The sequence below is a fragment of the Arvicanthis niloticus genome, chromosome 6 (genome assembly GCF_011762505.2).
Source record: "Arvicanthis niloticus isolate mArvNil1 chromosome 6, mArvNil1.pat.X, whole genome shotgun sequence".
Classification (NCBI taxonomy): domain Eukaryota; kingdom Metazoa; phylum Chordata; class Mammalia; order Rodentia; family Muridae; genus Arvicanthis; species Arvicanthis niloticus.
The window spans coordinates 107,152,452-107,175,638 of NC_047663.1; the positions used below are offsets into that span (position 1 = coordinate 107,152,452).

The following is a 23,187-nucleotide window of genomic DNA, read 5'->3' on the forward strand; positions in this document are numbered from 1 at the left end:
ACAGAGTTCAGACCTCCCTACCACTCTGTTGTGTGCAGTTCAGTTAGTAGAAGGCTCCCGCATGCAAGCCCCATGAACATACCTGTCCACTCTGGGGGACAGCGGCAATTGTAGGTATTCACACCATCCACACAGGCACCCCCATTCTTGCAGTTGTTTCCTGGACAGTCATCCACATTTTCTTCACAGTTCTGTCCAGCAAAGCCTGTGGGACAGGGGCCAGCAAATTAGCCTGATCTCAGGGGTCTGCCGAGGAGCCTCGGGTGGCTCTGGTGTCTTCAGTTTCTGGATAGACTTGCAATGTCCTGCTCTGGACAAGGCACCTATCTACCCTTCCATGGCATCCCTCCTCCTGTGTCCACAGGTGATAGTTCCTCTCTAGAAAGTCGCTATGTAAAGAGCTGACTAAACAGACAGGGAGCCAGGAACATAGTGCTCTAGAAGGTTCTGCCGTAAAACCACTAACAGAATTGCACACTGGGGCTGTCTACACTGAACCAGTGGGGCAGCCATGAATATCTAAAACTGCTGGAGCTAAAACTGGAGCTTGGAAGCACTAAATTGGAAACCAGAATGGTATGATCCAGGCAGGCCTGCTCAGTCAGAACCTGTGATTTCCTCAGGGCACAGCCAGGGCAACTGTCTCTCCTCCACAGGCTAAGGCAGCCCATCTAGCCTGGGGCTGGGCCCCAAGGTGTGGCTTGCAGCGTGGCCTTCACGAGGGTCTCCTCAGCAGCCAGTTAGCTATTAATCTCCTCAACTCCCGCTGGTTCAATGATCAACCCAGAAAGGCGAGTCTGGCAACAGCCAAACCTGCAGCCAGTTACTAATTAACACCATCTCTGGGGATGCCTTTGAACCCCTCCTGCCCTTGGAGAACCCACCTGTTTGCCTCCTCTTCAAAGATGCCCGTCCACCCCCAACATCTTGCATGACAGCAAGAAGCTGAAGGCTTGGAAAAGGCTTATCTGGGTGAGGGAGGAACCAACTTGGAGCCTGTGCCTGCCTAGGGGTCAGCAAGACCAAATAGCTTGTCTCCTTGCCTGTGCAGAGATTTATTCTAGCACAGGGCAAGCTTCCAGGAAGAAGCAAGCCTGGAGGTGCCCTGAACAGGTGTAGAAGGATTTCACTGGGGGAGAGAAGGGATCATAGGTCCTATGTGGAGCCTGGCCAAAGCCTCCTCCTCTGCCTGTACAGCATCTTCCAGGGAAACCAGGCTTGTGAGATCTTGAGGGGCCAAGTGTGGCTCAACAGGATACACAGGAGCCAGAGTCACTTTAATTCCCAGTCAGCTCTCAGGGTTAACTTCTGTCCTGACCTTAGTTCCTTACATTTCCTTGGTTCATACAGTCTTCAGGAAACCTGGCACAGAGCTACCTGAGAGCCCAAATGATTGGTAGAACTGTGCCCAGACCAGAGTCCCTTCAACAGTAATTTGAGTGGACAATTTTTATCTCTCCCTGCCCTGAAACGGCCTGTCTCCACACAGGGTAGTGTGCGTTCTGTCTTTAAGGGTGACCCAGCCACTACACATCAACCTCTGGGACCCACCAGCTATGGTAATTGGACCCCACCCAGCTCTTGCTTCCCTTCTTTCCACCTCCAAGCACTCGGAGTTGACTCACCCCACCCTACCTAAGGTGGATGGTGGCAGCCCCATGCACAAGTTCCTTGAACAAGACTGCTTTCTCCCGTCTACATGACAGCCCAGTCTAGCCTCTCAACACTTGAGGTCTTATGTGGCCACCAAGACAGATCTGAACCCACAGCTTTGGGGCCCTACTGAGCATGGAAATCCTGTCCCAGCCCTCCAGAGAGGCCGGGGAGTGTGCAGCTATTACCTTCAAGCTTGCCCAGTGACTTTCAGGAAATGCATAAGACAGTGTCTGCACGCAGAGTCTTGAGGCTGGCTCTGCAAGATTGGGGCAGAAGGGAACTTCCCTTTTTCAGGGGGGTAGGGCGGCCCCCGGGGTTGCAAGGGGAGTGGCCTAAGGTCACCTCAAGCAACCAAATCTATTCCTACTTCCTGAGCCCACTCCTCCTTCCTCTCAACTGCCTGGTATGTTGACCCACTCCACCCTGCCACAAGTAGATTGGCGGCAGCTCCATGCTGCCTCATATGTCTGAGTTGCCATCATTAGAGCGGCAACAAGGGCTGTGCCTGCAGGCCCCACCCCTGCAGAGACATCAGGCACAGTGGGAAGAACACTGAGGAGGGAGGAAGTAATGAACAACACAAGGCCCCTAAAACCCTCAAGGCCTGGTTATCCAATTACCATCCCCAGAGACAGGGGAAACCCCAGGGACTGCCCACGACAGTGTGCTCCCCTGATATACAGAGACATGTGGATGTCAAACAGCTCACAAGCATCTGTAAGGGCAGGCTGGCTTCCAGCTCTAAGAAGCTCTGGGTATTGACATGGTGGGTATTAGTCAGCCAGGGGTCAGGAGAGGCCTGGCATGAAGAAAACACCAAGGGAAGGCACTCTTATCAGCAGAAAGAAGGCTTGGGGGTTGTGGACCAAGCTATTTGGATCTCAGCAAATGGTCCAGTCAGAAACAGACCAGTGGGGACTGACATATGTGTGTGGTACCACTGAGAGTGTGACCTGGCTATCCTGACCAGCTCTTACATTATACCTAAGGCTCCATGACTGCTGCCCTTTTCTAAACTTCTTTCTGGGCTCCCTCCAAAGGGCATTAACTCTTTTTCTGCATCCCTCAGGCTTGACAGCAGGACATGCACAGACATGGATGTCTAGGCTAGAGGCCAGCATACCAAGACGGAACCTACCTGGCAAGCAGGCACACTCGTGGGTGGTGTCCCCTGTAGGGCGGCAGGTGCCTCCATTCTGGCAGGGTGAGGGGCTGCAGGGCACGTAGGGCAGTTCACAGTGGGGACCAGTATGGGTGGCACGGCAGGCACAGCGATAGGAGCCGATCTCATTGTGACAGGTGCCTCCATGGCGGCAAAGCCCAGGGTTCTGGCTGCACTCATTAACATCTTGCCTACAGGTGGGGCCATGGAAGCCAAGCGGGCAGCCACAGATGTACGAAGACTCAAAGGGCAGGCACTGACCACCATTGGCGCAGGGGTTGGAAGCACAGGGGTCAGCCTGCTGACATGATTTTCCTGGAGGGCAGGGAAGAGGGTCAGCTGTAGCCAGGGCCTCCCTATGAGCCATGGCAGATTTGGACATCATGGAGGCACCAGCCAAAGATAGCTCTAACGTGTTATCTTCATGATTCTCAGTACCTGCTGCAAAATGTGGCTATCTTCTGCATATAAAGCACTGGAAGTCACAAGAGACCAAGTGACAGCTCAAGGACAGAAACGGCCGTCTAGAACTTGTACCTAGCTGTCTCCTGGACCCCACATATATAAGCAATGGCAGCTTGAGGCACCCTGACAGGGGGATGTAAGGCCAGGGCTGCATGAGGACTCACCCTTTACTCACAGAAACAGTGAGAGTTTGGGGCCCTGGAATAGGGCAGCCAAAATACAGACAGTTTGGGGCTGGAAAGGACTAGAGTTCTCAAGGAACCCCCAAGATTTTTCAGGATAGTAGATCCCAGCTGAACTCTGAGCCAGGAGAGGATAAAGTTTGGTGTATCAAAGTATCTCAAGTCAACAAGGATAGGGTAGGCCGGGCCTAAGGGTCCAGCCATGAAGTTCATCTTTATAGCCCTTACCTGACCACCCTGGAGGGCAGCGGCACTTGTATTCTGTGAGAGTGAGCAGGTCACAGGTGCCCCCATTGCGGCAGGGGTTGGCCAGGCAGGCATTGTCCAGAGGTGTCAGGCAGAGGGGACCAGAGAAACCCAGGGGACAGCTGCAGGCATAATCCACAGTGCCGCCATGGTCTACAACGTGGCATGTTCCAGCATTCTTACATGGCGTGCTGAGGCAAGGATTGGGGTCCTGGCACCGTTGGCCCACAAAGGCCCTGCTGCAGCTGTTGACAGACATGTAGGGCAGTTAGCTCGCCAGCCCGCTTCTCTCATGGCCACAGCTACCCGACCCTGGGCGGCAGGTACAACTAGAACCAAGCTCTAGAATGGAGGTGCAGTGGCTGTTTGGTGGGCAGAGGCTTCTGGGATGATGTAAGCTCTGGAGCATGCGTCAGCGCCATGGAGGTGCTCACTTTAAAGTGGTTACTTTCACATATTAAGTGAGCTTCATCTCAATAAAAAAAAGAAATAATAACGACTGTTAATTGGGGCCAGGCTAGAGACAAGACCGGCCTGAATTTCAAACCAGACAGATTTCAAACCTGAGTCTATACTTGCAGTGAGCCATTGGAGGAGGAGCCCCTGCAGGCTCAGCAGAGGTCCCCCCCCACCCCCCAGTGGGGGGATGTCGACAGGACTCTGTGAAACTCTCATTTAGCAGGCTGATCTGCTTTTCTCTCCCAGCTTCTGTCATGAATATGCATCATCTGGGTAATAAAAGAGTTCACGGTTCCTTCCACTTTCAAACATCAATAGCACAGTGAAAGCGGGAAGCAGAGCAGACTGGAGACTGTAAGTGCTTTCTCTCTATTCAGTTCCTGCCCTGTAGCAAGGGGGCTATGCCAGGATGCAGGCTGGTGCTCACTCTCTACAACTCAGCCCTCAGACGTAGGTTCCTCATATCATACCCCCAACCATAATGGCATCCCCTCAGGAACAAATAAAACCTCCAGGTATAAGTTCTCTGTACCACACACCCAGCAGCTTCAGCACTGTCCTCTGAGGACGTGATACATTGAAGGATGGAGACTGAGAGCCTGTCTCACCTCCAGGCAGGTGAGGGGTTTCCTGTCTCCAGGCTTAGACTCACTGGTTCCCTGCAGGGACAAGCTCAAGGTCCACCACTGTCCCAGCCTCAGTAGCCTCCTCAGCCACCTGCCTGCCTAGCTCCCACAGTCTGGGCCATAAATCCCTGACCCCACTCCTGCCCCACCTCTTGGACCCACACTCCCACAGAAGGCTCTGGGAGCCGCCAAACCAAGCTCTTCCCAGAGTCAAAGGCTCTGAGGCAGAACGTACTAGTTGACAGGGCAGCCCCTATGGCAGGGTCACAGTCAGGTGGTGGGTTGACACAGCCCCTGCCAACAGCCATCCTGATTTCCAGAACCTGCTCACTGGCATACAGACTGCTCCTTGACTCCCCAAGCACCCAAAGCTATGGCTGTAACTTGCCTGAATCCCTACCTCCAGCCAACCTGTCAGACCCCACTTGCTTCTGAACTGCTATTTATAATCAAATCCCCATGTGAGGGTGGCTCTGTGAGAGGCCTCCTCACTAAGAGCTGCTGTAGGCAGCGTGGGGCCTGGGGTCAGGTATCTCAGCAGAAGCAATGGGAGGCATCTGTCCTCTCTGAAGCCTTTCATCTGTGTCTACCGCTTGGGTATGGAAGACACAAAATGGCCACTCTGGTGACCATCTGTTGCCAGAAGCCAAAAGTCTCAAACCAACTGGCTTAAAGAAAACAAATCACACCCCCACCCCCTGGGGAGTTAACTCAAGCCTATGCAATGGTTCCTGTCCAGCATGGCAAGTGTGTGTTTGGTGTGTGGGGTGGGGTAGGGTAGGGATGGGGGACATCTGGCTCCTCCTGCATGGGGGGTAGCCTTGGAGGGCACCTCTCCACCAGTGTGGGCAGCCACTGAGATCCACACCTGCTTCTCTGGGGCACCTAGGCTCTGGTAGAATCAACCTTGGGGAGGCTAGGAGGCAGTCTTTGCTTTCACTACTCGTGAATCCAGTTACTAACCGGCTGGAGAGGCTGCAGGGAGCCTGGGATCTGCTCGCTGAGGCTGGCCCCTAGAAGCAGCCCTCCTCTCTGGATCAATCAATGCCCCTTTGTCGGGCAGGGTTGGCCTCAGCCCACTTGGAGAAAAGGTTTTTTTTTTTTTTTTTTTTTTTTTTCTTTCCCAGCCATTGGTGAAGTCACGGGGGAGGGAGTATTAAGGGACAGAGGGAGCTTCATCTTCAAAGCCAAATGGAGCTGCTGTCCACCCATTCCTGCAGGCCAAGAGAATAGGGGAAGCTCTAGGCCAGTGAGACTGAGGCTCCCAAAGGCGGGAAGATTTCCCTGGGTAGGAAAAATGGGGCAAGCCCAATGCCACACTAGTTCTCCGGTACTTAGGTACTTATGCAACCCCCTGCTAGGTCTCTTAGGGAAAAGACACTGAATGCAACCAAAGGCTCAAACTTGATCACATCCCTCATCCCGCCGGCCACGGGCTGTGTACCCTCAGGCACCCTGAGCTATAGGGAACCACAATGTGAAGACTGGAGGAAACCCGCCTGAGGAAACCCGCCTAGATGGGATGCACACTTGCCAACACTGCTGTGTTCTGCTGGACCAGCAAGGGGGAAAATATGGCCAATAAATCAGGCGCCAGCAGCATGGACAAAGGGCAGCAGGGAGCAGGTGCATCTGTGGAGGGGACAGCTGCTCCTGCTGGGCGCGGCCAGACGCCAACACCAGCGGGTGGGGCAGGAGCTGGGAAGCTGGTGGCCAGGGAAGCTCCTCTGTGGGGGAATGTGGTGGCTGAGAAGGCCCATTGTCCACCCCACTGCCACCCTCGGCTTGGGGACACCATAGTGCAGGCATGTTGCTTAGCTGTGCCTACCACCACGGGTGAGGCCACTGTCCACCACTGACATTCCATAGCTGGAGGACCAGCAGGGCCACTTGGATGGGACCATCCCTCAGATGCCTGGAGCCAAGTGGCAGGATCTAGGTCTGGGGCAGGGGCCTGAGGGACAGACAACAACTCAAATGCCCTTTACCTCTGTCTGTGGCCTACCTGTCTGACCTCTGTACCATCTGGCCACGTTCTCTCCTCACAGCATTCAAATGTCCCTAAGAAGGGACACTGAGGCCACAGCTGGGCTACAGCCATGGCCACAATACCCCATTTGGTCCTCAACACTGACAGGTGAATGTGAGCAACACAGAGGCATGGAAGCCCCACTGGAAGCCTCACTCACTGGGGAGTCCCTGAGCACCAACCAGAGCCTCCTAGGGGACCCAGGATGTCCTCTGCTTCCCAAGTCACCTCCTTTCTAGGTAGGGAAAGACCCTCCCAGGACTGAAAGGTGGAACTTCCTCAGAATGAGGGCCTGACCATCAACAAGACGGGAACCACCTGCAATGCTCTCCTATGGCACTCAGGGCCTTCACAGTGGGAACCCAGCCATGGCAGGTGTGCCCTCTCCTTACTTCCTTCTTAGGGCTCCTTGGGGCACCTACTTCTCCACTTTGCTTCTTCTACACCACATACTCCATTGCCTGTGGTGTGACCTGTCCCACTGTGGCTAGCTGCAGGTGAGTAGCAGGCAGGCTGGGGCCCAGGAAGGGGGTGGCTTCCGCAGATGCAGAGGAGTATAAATGGCCCCTGTGCCTGTCATCCCACAACTGCTGCCTGCGCTTTGTTGGCAGCCTCAGTATTTCCACTGTGCTGCCTCCCACCTCCCTGGCAGCGCCAGTCCATGGAAATGTGACTCCCCGAAGCATCCAGAGGCAGATGTTGCTGTGGCCTCTCACCCGGGACTAATTCTAAATTGTGCTGTTTTCCTTTCTAAACTACGTGGCCATCTGCTGCCCCCAGGGGACAGATGACAGCTCCCTCCACCCCAAAATGAGGAGGGAGCAGAGGGACTGTAGTGGGGGGTTCCTTAGCTTCTGCCCTTGGTAGGTTTATGGTTGAGTAGGGGAAGGAGTAGAGGGTTTAGTAAACTTGAGATAGCTGGGGTGGGGTGGGTGGGGGTGGGGTAGGCTGTCAACACTGGAGCCCTTTCATTGGCTTCTCAGAATCCAGTGGCCAGAGGAATTTGGGGGTGAGAAAGCACTTCCAGAAGGAGGTATGTCTTGTGGGGCCCTCCCAGCTCTGCTTCTGCCTCTCCATGGTGAGATGGAACTCTCAGTTTGGCCTCAGTTTTCCAAGAGAGCTCTCTCTCTCTCTCTCTCTCTCTCTCTCTCTCTGTGTGTGTGTGTGTGTGTGTATCTGTGTCTGTGTGTCTGTGTGGTGTATGTGTGTGTGAGTCTCTGTGTGTGTCTGTGTGTGTGGTGTCTGTGTGTGTGGTGTTTGTGTGTGTGTAGGGAGGAGGTTGAAGGTTGAAGAGAGGCCCTTGCAGCAGGCACCAGCAGATCCAAGGTGCTGAGAAACTCTCACTCTGGGCATGGCTAGGATTGAGTCACAAAGGTACAGTCCTGTCCCTCAAAGAATGTATTCGTTGCACAGGTAAAAGCACCCATCTGAGGACTGGGAGCACTGCAGGCCTATACCTGAGTACCAAGGCTCTTGCTTATTCTTCTCTGGGAGAGGGGCCCTGCACTGAGGCATCTGAGCTCCTGGGGCTCAGAGCACACACCAGATCTATGATCCAGAGGCAGAGGGTGGCTCAGTGTATGACTGCATACCTCAGGCCCCCTGGCACCAGGTGATGGTGGTGGAGAGCGCCTGTCTTTTTTAGTCTACTCTACCTGGCTCTGGAGCCACCCAAGTAGAGCTGAAGCCCTTGTTCGGCCAGGTCCCACTCAACAAGTGGTGATCATTCTCTTGTACCCAAGGGATGGTCTGATGCAGATCCCTACCCCAGCCTGACTTTGTTCTGTTCAGCTAAAATACAGGAAAGCTGGCTGCCTGCCACCCAACTTTCCCACAGTGGGTCCAAAACCAGGGCTACCTCTCACTCAAACAGCCCACCTGTAGGGTTTTCACAGGGTCAACAGCCCCAGCTCCATCCTTGGCAAAGGCTTCTGGGGTCAAGAGAAAGGTTCTGGGGCCTCAGCCCTGGGACCTGAGCAGAGCCAGTCCAAGAGCCCCAAATCCTAGTGCCTTGATGAAGGAAGGTGCTCACACCTTTCTGAATGGTTCCCTGGTATTCTCCCTGGTTCAGAACGGTTAATTCAAAATCCATAAGGTGGGAGACCTCTGCAGACCACAGTTCCATTCCTTCTCTTCCCCACAGAACTCAAGGCAAAGAGCATACAAGAGCCTAGCTTTCCCGCTAAACCTGCCTGGATCCAAACACTTGTCTGAAGATCACTCAGAACATGGGGGAGAGAACAGCCCTCGTCAACCTCATGATCTCTTGCCCCCACAACCCCCAACCCAGCTTCCTTCCCCACTGTGGCTGGATGAGGTACACAAGCATGTAGGTAGCTCGTCCATGCACTGCTCGCATTGTTCCCAGAGGGGACAGCAACATTGCTGCTTACAGCCAGCATCTGTGCCTCCACCTGTGCCAGCAGGGAAGGCCGGCAGGAAGAGCTGAGCTGTGGTCTCCTTCCAGACTCTGAAGCCTTAGGGACCCTGGCTCCCACAGCAGCTGCTGCTCAGACTAGAAGGACAGCAGTGGACAGAGCAAGAACGTGGGTCACAGCTAGGGCAGGTATAACATGTCTACAGGTGGCTGTGGGGCTGGCCAGGACTGAAGCCAGGGTCCAGGCTCAGCTCAAAGAACCACTCCCAGCATGCTCAGCTCTTCTGTCTTCAAATCATTCCCCCCAGTTGCATCCTTGGATGGTTTAAAATATGCTGAAAAAGGAAGCGCAGGAAAAGCACCAGCTTCCTGGCCTGGCTCAGGGAAGCCCTTTGTGTGGGAGACAGTTGAGGTTGGAACCTGCCCTCTAGGGAAGCCACCTTTTCCCACTACAGGGAAAACAATACTCTCCTCCCCACTGCTGCCTGTGAAGGCTCCTCTGGGGGACAAAAAGGCTCTTGGGGGTGGGGGCATTAAACAATTTCCTGGAGTTGGTCTGTGGGAAGTGGTGACCCACGGGAGCAGGGGTGGGAGACTCCACCCAATCTGCCCCTTCCACCATTGGTGAAAGCACCATCCAGCAAACTGGGGTCACCAGGAAGCAGGGGTCACTGCTAGGGTGTGAAAAACACCTGCTTAAGCTCCTGCCTCCACTAGGGACAGTTTCCTGCTTGATCATCCCCAAACACAGACAGCCCCAAGTTGCAAACAAGGCTGGGAATGTGTCTTCCTTTAACACTCTACAATGCCTGCCAGCCACTTTGAGTGGTCCCTGGGACTCATGGCAACAAGCCTCTGTGTACCAGTACCAAGGAAAGCTAGGGATGGTTACAGAGGACAACTATAGGCCTCTCTGGCCTATGCAAGGTAGAACTCAGCCCTGGACCTAAAGCTGCTCCAACTAAGCAGAAGGAAAAGCTTCATCCAGAGGGAGATTAAGCCAGACACCCCACTGAGATCTACACCAAAGCCAAGAACAGTATGGCACCTACCCATCTCTGCTGCCCCAAATAAATGTGAAGATGGTGAGAGGGACCTGTCCAGAGGCTACTCTGTCTACATTTCCACCCCCCCCCCCCGTCAAGGTCCAAAAGAGAAGACATGCTCCCACCTGGCTAAACTGGTCCTTGGATGCCAGAAGCTTCACCTCACTAGACCCTTACTACAGTCCTGGAAGTGGGCTAGGCCCATTTTACAGATAGGAAGACAGAGGGTTAGCAGGCGCTACATACACACTCCAGATTTTGTAGTGCTTAATTCCTATCTCCCACCATGGAGTAGTCTTGGTTCTGAGAACAGTCACAGTCAAGACAGAGTAGCATAAGGCTCCCTGGGAATGTGAGAAGTTCCCTGGATCTCAAACTGCCTCACCACTTTGGTCATCTGATCTCCCCAGAAAAAAAAAAGGGCAAAGGCACACAGTATGGGAATTTGGCTGAAACAAAACTCTTAGGAAGTGGGGCAAGGTTCTCCGTGAGGAACCCAGGAAAAGGGAAGCTCCTGCCACTGCAAGGCAAACCTCAAAACTCCCAGCTTCTCCAAACTCCTCAGGACCCTCCTAGCAGAAGGGTCACCTGTCACCATCCCTGTGGCTGTCGTTTCCAACTGGTGGCACTGAAGATGTGCTTGTGAAGCCTATGTCCAGCTACCCACTGGGACAGAGCCACACCAGCTGCTGGGCAGACAAAGTAGGCAGACCGTAGCTGCATTCTTCAAGGGCCCCCCAGGAAACCCACCTTCAGTGAACCCTTTGGCTGACTTGCTGAAGTGCAGACTGCAGCTTTGGTGGGGGCCCCCCCCCCCCGAGATCGCCCCTACCTCTCAAAACTCAGCAGCCTCAACTCCAACCAAATGTTTTCCAACCAGAAAAAAGTTCCCTGCTTGGGAGGTCCCCATATCCCAGCAGATAGCTAGGTCCCACCCCAATCCTGGACACAAAATGTGTCATAATGGCTATCCACAAGAATCCCCTGTTCTGCTTTAGGACACAGAAAAGTTGAGAAGGAGAACCAGCTGAATGTACCCTGCTCTAGAAGGGGCCCAGGGCAGAGGAGGTGCTCTGGGGAGGAAGCTGTATAGGACCCAGGGTGTCCCAGGCCAGTGGGTCTAGGAAAAGCTTTGGGCTTGCAGATCCTGGCCCCTCTGCCCCTGTGGACACTGATGTCCCAGGCCTAGCTTCTTTTCAAGTATCACTTCAATGGCATCCTTGTGATCGCTCCCATCCTGCCCCATCAGGTCTGAGCTGCCCCAGTCAGCCAGACATTTTCTGCAGAGTCATGGTAACACACAGCACTCTCAAAGACAGATGAAGCCCATATACCAGCAGCAAGGCCAGCCGGCACCTTTAGCTACAGTGCACTCCATGGGATCCTCCATCCACCCCAAGGAGATGGGATGGGTCCTGTTGTATAAAGAGAGAATGTGAAACTGTAGCTGCAGCCCCAGCTCTGGAAGAAGTATCCCTGATCTGAGCTTTGACCAGGTACAGCCTAATGGAACAGGGTGCTGGGGGGGTGGGGGTGGGGGACAAGCCTGGCTCAGAGGCCAAGTTCAGAGTATATTGTGAGGGCAGGGGGCATCCGGCCTTCACTGTGGCCTCTGAAAACTGTAAGCCAAGCCTTAGAAACCTGGGCTGCCCACCTGGTCCCAGACCTGCCCCGGTCCATCTGACCAGACTGCCCAGCGTAACCTAGCTGCCAATACCACAGACTAGGTCAGACTCTGAGCCATGAAGATAGGATGCAGCCATGGCCTGACCTGACATCACTGTCCCACAAACCAGCACCCCACTTGGTTTCCACTATCAGGCTCTGAGACAGAGTTGAGGTCACCCTGGTCTGACCCTTAGAAGAGGAAGTAAGGAAGGAAAGCCCCACCTCGCAGGATCAGCCTTTAGAAGTCATGATCAACCAGATCCAGAGATGAACCAGAGCAGCAGAGGGTTGAGCACACAGGCAGCATGTGCCCTACCCCAGCCTCCTCAGGCCGGGCACACACACTGGGAGCCTCGCTTTCCCCACAAACCTCTCATTTCCAGTAACTGTGCTGTTTCCGCTCACTCAGAACTGAAACGGAGAGGAAATGGTGGGAGGCCGAGCTGCTGCCACTCAGACCTGAGTGATCTTTCCAGCTTCTACCACCCACATTCCTCTCCAAGCAGAGCAATGGCCCTGGGAGCCTGGAGAGAGTGAGTTAGATCCCCGTGTGGGCTGCTTCCTCCCTTCTGGGGTCTCGGTGAAATCTGGACTACTATAGGGGGACACTGTACACCAAGAACTCCACCTGCAAACCTACTTTTAAAGTAAGGACACTGGGACACGGGCTCCAGTCCTCAGCAGCCACATGAGCCAGGAAGGCAGCACACATTTGTCCTCGTCCTGGGGATGTGGGGGCAGGAGGATCCTTGGAACTCACTAGCCAGCCATTCTAGCTGAAGCAGTGAGCTCCAGGCTCTGTGAGTGACCCTGTTATAAAAAATAAGATGGGGTGCAAAAAGAGGACCCCAGTACTGACCTCTGGCCTCTACACACACCAGTATACAAGCATACATACGTGAACACACCTACACAAACACACACAAAATATTGACTCAATAGGCAAAGTACCTGCTGGGTAAGCACAAAGACCTAAGTTCAAACCTCCAGAACCCAGGTAAAAATCTGGGTATGTTGGCATGTAGCCCAGCCTTCCAGGAAAGAAGACAGAAGGATCTCTGAAGCCCAATGGCTGCCTGTCTAGCTGAATTGACAGCTTCAGGTTCAGTGAGATACCCTATCACAAAAAAAAGATGGAACATGTGGAGGAAAGAAAGCCACTGTCAACCTTGCTTCTTCCCCTTCTCATGTACCTTACATGTGAGCGCGTGCATGCACACACGCCCGTGAGCGCACACACACACACACACACACACACACACACACACACACTCATGCTTCTGGGCCGTGGGAAAACCTGCTCCAGGGAGCAAGCTGCCGCCCAGCTTTCTTCCTGAACTTGATTAAACACAGATGTTTCTCTAGGAAAGTTAGTGGCCTCCATGCAGGCTGCCGCTCCCTAGCCTCCCTGTGGCTGGGCTGTGATTCATACAGGGTGACCCACATGTGGTGTTAAGGCAGGAGGCCCGGAGCCAAGCTATGGCCTCAGTGCCTGGGTATCATCTTGGAAGAAGGAGAGTCCTTTGTCCTCCCAGTCAGGTCTAAGGACTCTCAAGGGGTAGGCATATCCACATCTCAAAATCCTCAGGCAACTGCACAGAGCAAATTGTTCACACAAGCTGACAGTGCATGTGGCAGGACCTGCCTCCCCAGGCCTGTGCCAGGGCTTGGGTCAGGTTGGCCTCTGGCACTACCTGTGGTAGAGGTTCAGCAAGTTAGCAGCATCAACAGATGACAAGCGGCTCATCTACTTAGTTCAGAAGGCAGCACTTCAAGCACTTCAGTAGCAGAGAGACACCGGGCCAGGTGACAGGACAAACCAACACAAGCCCAATGACACCTCCTCTTATCTGCCTGTTACAGTAAGGCTGGAACCAGCATTTGGCCCTGTTCCATAACTGGAGACAGTCATTCCTACCTGTGCCTCAGCAGTGGATATAACTCACCTGGTGAGTACCAAAGAAACTAAAGGGGAGGGGGGGGCAGAAAGAGGAGAGTTAGCCTAGCTCATTCACTCTAGAGTGTAAATGGCAGGAGCACAGGGTAAAGTTGGGTGGCCTTCTACCCAGAGCATTTCAGTCCAGGGGGCTGCAACAAAAAGGCACAGTCTAGGGGCTGGAGAGATGACTCAGTGGTTAAGAGCTCTTCCAGAGGACCCAGGTTCAATTCCCAGCACCTACATGGCAGCTCACCACTGTCTGTAACTCCAGCTCCCAGAAGATCCAATACTCTCACACAGACACACACGCAGGCAACACCAATGCTCACAAAATGAAAAATAAATTAATAATTAAGGAGATAAAGGCCTGGTCTAGAGGTGAGGTCTCTGGGGGAAGGGGCTAGTCCTAGAATCCTGTTGGTCTCAGGGACACTGAGAAAGCAGACCCATCCAGGCTATTGTAGATGCTACCCTGTGGTGGGCCTCACATCAAGCTGTGGAAGCCCTAGGGCACTCAGACACATGGTTCCCCAAGCTTTACTCTTTGGACACTAAGGCTGTCTCCAGCAGCTCTTCTTCCCTGGCTTCCCATCTCCTCATAGCTAGGTGCCTAGGTGAGGCGGCTGCCTTGCCTGCCCTAGGTCCTAGGCTCCAGAGCATACGAAACCCTCAGCAAAAATCCCCCGCTTCCACTGTCCTGTACCGGGCACGCAGACCCCATTAGCTCTTCCTTCAGGTTGTAAAAGGCCAAGAGGCTAGATGTCTGTTGGAAGGCAAGACAGGATAGCTAGATGTGAGTCTCCCGTGGGCACTGGGCACTCACTGTGAGGCCTTGGGCACATTATCAGTGACCAACATGGAAGCACATCAGGTCCCACTCAAGGAGCCCTACGTTCCCAGGGGACAGCATGGGCCCAGAGATGTACATTCTGGCCCCTTGGCGCTGTTGTCAGGACTCACAACCGGGCTCATCCTGATGGCACCAGAAGCTGGAAATTATCTTAACAGGAGTGCAGAGCTGGCACCCACAGTGGCACAGCGAGACCCTGGCATCATCCATGCTCAGAAAGCAGCACTCAGTGGCCACAGACTGGGGAACTTCATTCACAGGAAATGGAACAGCAAAGGCTCAGGGACAGAGGGCAGCTTAGTGGCTGCCAGGGAGGGGAGGGGGGTGGTAAGCAGCTGCCATTGGGGTGATTAAGGAGTCTGGAACTGGATAGGTGGGCTGGTTGTGCAATCCATGCCTCTGCTAAGTACACTGCATTGTGCACTTTTCCATGGCTCAAATGGCATGTTTTACAAAGTGTGTCATCTACCTCCCAAAAGCCCCATCTCCCAAATCAGCCCTCAGAATCCTGGACTCTAGTACAGCTAGATAGCGTGGGGTAAGGCCACAAGAAAGACATCCACTGCCCTCCCACCCTGCCAATCACTCCCCTATCCAGCAGGGTGTCCCCAGCCCTGCCACAGGGATAGTCCTGGTGCTGCTGCCTCCCAAAGCAGCCACTCTTAACGCCTGTAGCTTACCTCTCAGCCCAGCCTACATACAACAGAGAGGAGGTTCCGGTGCCCTCTCATGCATAGGGGGTAAACTGAGACTAGAGTACGGCTCACCAAAACCAGCTGGTCTGTGTCTTTCAGCCAGCAGGTGCCAGGGTGTGCCCTGCCTGGGAAACAAGGGGGATCAGACACGTCCTGACCTAGTCACAACGATGCCCTGAAGCCAGCCGCTCGTTAAAGCTGCTGATGATTCCCCCTGAGCCCCTGGGAAAGGTCTGGAAAGTTCTGGATACGCCTGCACATGAAGGTGAAAGCTGATGCAAGTTGCCCTTAGGTCCCCCACCCCCCAGCCTCTTCACCCTTAGCCTCAGTTTTTCCCACCTATAAACTGGAGATGAAACAAGCAGGGTGGGACAGGCCCTCTGGGAAAACCCAGCCCTCTGCCACCAAGTTTGCATGGCTGATCACAGCCCTGTGAGAGCTGCTGCCTCCATGTTTTTGAGGAAAGCAGCGTGGACACCACTCAGCTACAAAGCCACATTCTCTCACTATTTAGGGATGACATATGAAGCACATCCCTCTCCACACAAGACAGCTCAACCCCTCAGCCCAACTTGCCTGCCCTCTGGTCCCTGCCTCACCATGATGTCTACTGCCCCACCACAGGGGCCAGGAGTGAGGGCCAAAACCATCTTTCCCGGTGGAGCTTCCGTCTTTGACCCAGGCACAAACCTGTGGAGACCTCTCTACTACCACCCAACTTCTGGGGATCCCAGTAGCCAGCTCTGGTTATCTACATCCTGTGCAGCTCCTAGAAACAGGGCTCTCCTGTCTGGTCTACCCCACCCTCTTCCTGCTGAGGTCACAGCTTGCTCTCTGTCTCTCTCCTTTAGCGTTATTATTATTCCTTCAGTGGAAAAACTGTTGGCTGCTGGCCAGAGGCAGGGCTGCCCACAGAGACACTTTCCTTCACGGAACATCCCACCTCTGCTCAGGTGTTCCAGTACCTGGACATCTCCCCACAGGTTCTGAGACAAGTGAAGTTGTGAGGCTGGTTTTTTTTTTTTTTTTTTTTTTACCTGTTTTTCTAACCCCATGTCCTTGAAGGCCAGACAAGGCACTGCACAGACAGGCAAGCCTAGGACAGCCTTGGTTCTCCTACTGGGTTGGACGGGACCAACCCAAGATGGCATGTGACTGAATGGAACAGTAGCAGGGCCAGGTGACCGAGGACATAGAACACTCGTCTCTCCTCAGCCCACCAATCACTTCCGGCCTCACCCCTGCTTCCTCACCAAGTTGGTGGGAAGTGATGGGCCAGGGATGTGGCTATAATGCATACTCTGGAGAGAGGGAGGGAATGGTATCATCTGAAACACTCCTCAGCCAAGCATGGCTGACTTCTCTCCCTGTGCCTGATCCTAGCTGATCTGCTGAGGGCCCTGTCAGGCCATGGTGGAGCAGGTCTACCGTGTATGCAGATGTCACAGACATGCTGGATGACCCTCCAGAGTGGTCCTGTCCCAGTTTGGGGTTACATGTAGAGTGGAACACAGAACACAATATTAGCTTTAAAGTGTCTGAGGGACCAGTGGGATGGCTCAGAGGGTAAAGCCATTTACTGTGCAAGCCTGGCAACCTGATTCTGATCCCAGACTTCTCACTGGAAGGAGAGAACCGACTGGCAGAAGTTGTCCTCGGAGTTCCATACATATGCCTGCTCAGAGTGCACAGACACAGAAAGTCCAAAAAAGGAAAGCAAAAGAGCTGACAACTGCAGGCTCGTCCAGGCTAGAATCCTCAGATCCAGCCAGCTCGTGCCTAAACAGTAACCTAAACAGAACCATCAGATAGCACTACTGGGATGGTGAGTTAATTCATTACCCAACTTAATATGGGAGAATGAGGCCCTTGAAAGCAGCCCCACCAGCTCACCAGCAGAGTGTGGAAAGGACATAGATGTTCTACAGTGTCTACTCTTCACAGCTCTTACTCAATCCTTGTGCACCACCAAGATATCAATCCTGATCCTGCCCTGACTTAAAGATGGTGACGCTAAGGTGAGACCTCTCAAACATAGGGGTGTCCCAAGATTATCACCCACCATCCTGAGTTTCTCAGGGCATAGTTCACCTGATTTCTAAGTGCATTTAAAATGCATATCTTCCTCACATCTGGCTTAGCTCCCAGTGAAGGTGGCTTTAGTCTCCCTAAGTGCCCTCAGTTCAGAGCCTGCAGCCCCTTATAGGCATTTTTGAGCAGTGAATTCATGTTTACCCAAGTGTAGAGGTCCTTCTGGCTCTCCAAATGACAACTTGCTGTCAGCATTCCTCTCAGCATATACTGGCCCCCCAAGGAAGGCATGGTGAGCCCCAAATCTTCCCCCAAAAGGCCTTTGATATCCCACAATGCATAGCAGCTGCCCAGACTGTTCTCTGCCTACAGGGTGCAAAGCCAGGCCTTTCCTACATGATCACTGGCTAGCTAGACCTCAGTCATACTCTAGTACTTAAAAGAAGGCACTTGGTACCAAGAGGATTCACTTTGCAATCCTGAGCCTTGAAACTCCCTGCCCAGCAGCTTCTGGGGCAGGTTCTCTGTTTGGGTAGAAGAGATGATTTACAAGGCACCAATTCGCTGTCCTATGACTTCATACTTCCCAGGCCCTTCTCGGGGTATGCAGCACAAGAAGCCAAAAACCATTAGGATCACAACTAGGTGTGTCAGAGGTTTACAGGCCCCAAGCTTGCCCTTGAGGTTCCCTTGAGGAAAGGGGGAGCTGCCTCTCCCCAGTCAGGAGAGGTGGACCCCTCTGTGTGTGCTCTGGCAAACTCTTGGGCAGGCCTCCTGAGGCCATGTGAAGAACTAGGCTGGAATGGAAACGTAGACACCACCAAAGAACAGGATGGGATTCTCAAGCACCCAGGGCAACATAGTGAGCTGGACCCCTCTATGGATTGGCTATAAAGGGCCCCAAACTGCACAGTGAGTCCAGACCTGTGCCTATCACCAGCCAGGCCTGGCTGTAGCCTTGGCCTCCGACTCTGCTGACCAGAGTGAGCATATCTCTTTCATTTCATTGGACTTACGGAGTGAGCACAATGGGGCCTCTGTGGATAGAACTCAGTGGAACTCTGAGCCAAACTGAAGCAAGTTTTCTGCCAAGGAGGAAGGGCCTTAGGATCTAGTGCAAGACAGAAGGCCTGGCACCAAGATCCTTTCAGTGGCCTGGCTTGTACTGCAAGGGATTTGCAAGCAGTTTCCCCAAGTTTGGGAGGTGGGAAAGAAAGCACAGTACCACTGTGCCTTTGGCTTGAAAGGTCTTCCTACAGATACCAAGACACAACTATTAGTGGGACTGCAGCAAACAGACTACCCCCATGCACAACTCTACCAAGTGACCAGGCTAAGAAGAAACTACCCTCAATTTCCCCGGTCTGGCAGGACCCTTCCAAGTCCTGGGCAGAAGTAAGAAGCCTTTCAGGCCTGCCCTGCCAGTAAGGCAAGCAGAGCAAGGAGCACAGTGGCGGGGGAAGGGGGTTGTACATTCTGGGAAGCCACGCATAATTAATCACACAGCATTAATCGCCTCCCAACAATAGCTGCTGCCCTTCTACTGAATCCCAGCTGTCGGCCTCTGAATGGAAGGAAATAAGATTTAGGGCATCAAGCGTCCGTGAGGCTTCTGCAAAAGGGAGAAAGGGCCCCCCCAAAAAAATGCAAAAAAAAAAAAAAGTAGTGTGCATTCATTAGCGTCTGACAGAGGCACAATCGGCTTTGTCCAATAAACTGCTCACAGACCTGCTTAATTGGCTTCAGTACAGGGCGGGACAGCCAGGGAGGTGGGGCTGCAGCCCACAGGCTGGGTACTGGAGGCAGCAGTACTCGTTGTCAAGGGGATGGGCCCTTCAGCAGTTGGAATGAGGGCGTGCCATGCAGGCTGGAGTCTTCTCCGTCTCCAGCCTCCAGGGGAGGCCTCAGCCTCCTGCACCTTGCTAGTCTCGTGGGGAGGAGCTCAAGTTGAAAGGCACTAGCCCTCGCACCAGCAGAGACTTTCCCTGGCTGCCGAGTCCTTGCAGGCAGGTGACCTGGCCAGGATCCTTTCCAAAAGGACTTCCCAGCATGGAGCATTCCTTCCCATTCCCAAGTCATGCCCATTTCACAACTGATGACCTGAGGCTGAGGACCCCAGCACAGAGTCCCGTGGTGGGGCTGCGGCTGCCAAGACAGAAAACAGACTCCAGCCCTTACTCGCACCCACCATCCAGACAGCAATGCCAACAAGAACCATTCTAACTTCTCCCAACCTCACCTCAAGGAGAGATGGGTCTTGTCTTAAAATAGGCAATTTCCACTGGGCAGAGGCAGGCAGATCTCTTGAGTTTGAGGACAGCCAGAGCTACACAGTGAGATCCTGTCTACAACAAACAAGCAAACAACACCAAAACCAAAAATAAACAAAAACACCACCACCACCAAAACCAGAACACAAACAAACAACATCAATTTCCTGCCTAGTGCACTCCTGCTCAGAAGAGGGATCCCAGGGGACAGGGGGTGGGGGGTCAGACTCTTTGTAAGTGCCCCAGAACATTCAGCATCAAGCATTTTAAATAAGAATTAGGGTACCGCGGATTCCCAGGAGCCTGAGGGCCCACGAAGGAGTGTGCCAACCTCCAGGGGCCAGAGTAGCTCCACACTCGGCATAATTGCTGGTGATTAAGTAATTGCCAGACTTTGTCCAATAAAAGTCAGCACGTGACTGCACTCAGCCTCTGGGCTGTCTTCTGAAGACAATAGTCCAGTGTTCTGTCCCCAGAAGGCAGGGGCTCTGCTCTGACAAAATCAACAGGTCCCCCTCAGGGGCGGTACTCACACACAGGCTTCAGTGCCGTTGGCCACTTCGCACCTCCCTCCATTCAGGCAGGTCCCACTTGGCTGGGAGCATCTCAAGCCTGGGGAAGGGTCAGAAGAGAGAGGTCAGTCTCGATTCTGGGCACCTAACTCCTTATGGTCCTGACGGTGGACAGAGACTAAAGCCACCATGCCTATGTACTAGAGTTACTGGCAGTCCCGAGGTGTGGGGGAGGGGCGGGGGGGGCCCTTACAGATCAATGTTCTGCTCACAGTGTTGTAGTTAAAAAACTAGTGGAGAAGGAATAGGCAGGATAGGTGGCAGGTGTCCAGCCCCACTCAGTGAGGCGAAGTGGACCGCACGAGAAAGACTTAGGAAATTCTCCCAAACTTCTAACCACACAGCCAAAGTGGGAGTGGATTAAGGAGCCCAGCAAAGCCCCCGACCAGCCTCCACCCTTGCCTCAGTTCAAACACAAGATACGAGGGGGCCGCAGGAGGGAGGGGGTGGCCACACTCAGCTCCCCGGATCGTGGGAAAAAGCGACAGCTGCGGAGCCCGCCACCCCGCCCTCCAACAAAGCGCCGGCCCGGGAATCAGAGCGGCCCATTGTCGCGCCAGGGCCGCCTCCTGGGGCAGCGGGGCCGCACCCGGAGACCTGCCCCGCCTCCTCCGACACCCAATACCTGTTCGCCGGCATCTCCAGGGGCAGCCCCCGCTGCACCCGGGTGGGGGTAGGGTCTTAGAAACCTCACTTAGAAGGAATTCCAGCCCTCTGGAAAGGGCTATTAATCAAGCCCCTCCCACCCCAACTTAAGGAGCTCCAAAAATTAAGCCCCGATGTGGGGGCTGAGCTGGTGCGTCACATAAAAGCCCACTTTTAAGGAAAGGGCAGGTAGTTCTCTCCTCCAATTACTGGGAGAAGAGTGCAGTTGGTTATAGGAGTCCCCCGTTCAGTGAAGCCGGCAGAGAAATAAACGCCAAGCCCCCTTTCATTCCAATCGGCGCAGGATTTCCAAACTTCCAAAGTGAGTCAGTCCCACTCCCACCCTAGGCAGCAAGCCGCCTGTACAGTGCCCCTCTTCGAAAGTTTGATTCTGGCTAGGGGGACAGTGATCCCGAAACCCCATACTAGGAGTCCAATTCACATCGTCTCCGCCCCGCTCTAAGCAACGCGAGCATAGCGCCCCTGACCTCATACTGCACCCCAACATCCGCCCCAACACGGGCCGGAGGCAAAGAAGAAAGAAAATAAATAGTCCCAAGAAGCAACAGGAAACCAAAACCGATTCGATTCAAATCGAAAAATAGCAGGCGCAAGCAGCATGTCCGCCCCCGCGGCGAGCCCCAGGAGCGTCTGCCCAAGTGCGAGCCAGAGTTGGGCCTCCCGGGCCACTGGGCCCCGAAGCCCCAGCGCCCCATACCAAACTTCCAGAGTCTTTGGGCACTATGAGAAAAGTGGGTCCTCCTGGACGGAGGAGGGTTCCCCTCACTCCAGGACATCAGGTCCCACGTCCTGTCCACCCGCTCCGGCTCCCAACGCTGGCAGCTAGTCCCTTACTCCTATCTACCCAGAGCGTGCGCAGGGCGCAGCAGAAGTTTCCGAAGGGCGCCCGAAGTTGCGGGCTCGCGGGCGCCTACCTCTTGCGGCGAGCGCGGGCAGCAGCGTTAGGCAGAGCAAGGGCGCCAGGAGCCGCGGCATGCCTGCTCGCCAGCTGCCCGCTGCCCAGGCGGCGGCCTCTTGCGGTGGCCGGCGGGGATCGGACGTTCACACGCACCACCGGCGGTCCCGCGGGCGTCCACCCGCTGCTGCCCTCTTTCCTGGCGGGTGGGCGGCGCTGGACTCTCAGGGTCTCCCCGGCTCTACCAGTCACCCGGTTTCGTTCCTTCACTGCGCTCGCACCCACGCCCAGCGCCCGCGCCCTGCGCTCCACGCCCCTGCGCTCCCTCCCGCGGCAGAGGCACTAGTGAGGCTCAGGGAGGGCGTGCGCTCCGCCCCCGCGGGGGCCCGCCCCTGCCCCGCCCCATCCCACCGCGCTCCGCCCCTGGTTCCTGCGCACCCTTACCCACCCTGTGGACCCTGTCCCTCCCAGAGCTTTGGTGGGCTCTGCGCCTCCCCGGGTTAGGGAGAGCTACATGAGCCAGCATCTTATGGTTCGCAAGACAAGGAGGCCTGGAGGAGTGTAGGAAACGAGCACTTAGGGACTACTTCTTGTTCGAAAGTTTACAGAGACCAAAAGTTTGAGCTGGGGCTGCGGAAGGATCAAGCTTTGTACGTAGCCGCCCTAGGCGACATTTGGCAAGAATTTGCATTTCAATAGTAGAGGAGGTGCTGGTCTTGTGGGAAAGGCGAAGCTGCAGCAGGAACCAGCCCCATCCTGGAGTTAGGTCTGGGGCCGTGGGCAGGAGCAGCTGAAGTCAAGTTTGGGGGACTCCGAGGGCAGGAGTTTAGATGTGGCGCCCTGGCAGCGTTGCGTGCATCCTGTCCCTGGGGCTCCACTCTTGGGAGCTGTTTGGTCTCTGCTGTAGGCATCAGGAGGATTGAGGCCAGAACCCTTAGCCATGACTTCCTGACGCTTGACCTTAAAGGATGATGGCGTCGCGCCCGCAGCCTTTGCAGAAGGGACCTCGGAGCTCCCCAAGGGAACTCCCCAAGGACTAGTGCCTTGCTGGACAGATTGCGCTCTCAATTCCCAGCAGGAACCCGAGTCTAGACGTTCCACGGTCACCCTTCTCACTGGTCCCTGGCTCTGCCTGTCTTAGGTGGCCGGGAAAGTTCAGAGTCCCGGTACAATGACTGCCAGCGGCAGCACAGCCTCTCATGTTTTGTATCTCTCCACCTTGATGCTTGTATATCCTGTGCTTAGCACTGGGCATCCAAGATGCCTTCCTTATCCCTTTGCAGTCAAAGTTCAATGGAATCTGAAACGAACAACACCTCCCATCCCAAAACAGGATGGTGAGTTCAACATGGA

At 54.4% G+C, this 23,187-nt stretch overlaps 1 protein-coding gene across 1 annotated transcript in view; it reads right to left on the reverse strand.

The window, feature by feature from the left end:
• Notch1 (notch receptor 1) overlaps positions 1 to 22,175 on the reverse strand; it is a 45,951-nt gene extending 23,776 nt beyond the window's left edge. Inside the window, exons 1-5 of the mRNA XM_034505412.2 lie at positions 21,854 to 22,175; positions 20,235 to 20,313; positions 3,694 to 3,956; positions 2,795 to 3,133; positions 83 to 205 (exon numbers count right to left, since the gene is read on the reverse strand). Of these exons, the coding sequence (XP_034361303.1) occupies positions 83 to 205; positions 2,795 to 3,133; positions 3,694 to 3,956; positions 20,235 to 20,313; positions 21,854 to 21,914 (865 nt within the window). The 5' untranslated portion in view covers positions 21,915 to 22,175. The remainder of the gene's footprint in view (positions 1 to 82; positions 206 to 2,794; positions 3,134 to 3,693; positions 3,957 to 20,234; positions 20,314 to 21,853) is intronic.
• Positions 22,176 to 23,187: the final 1,012 nt, after the last annotated feature.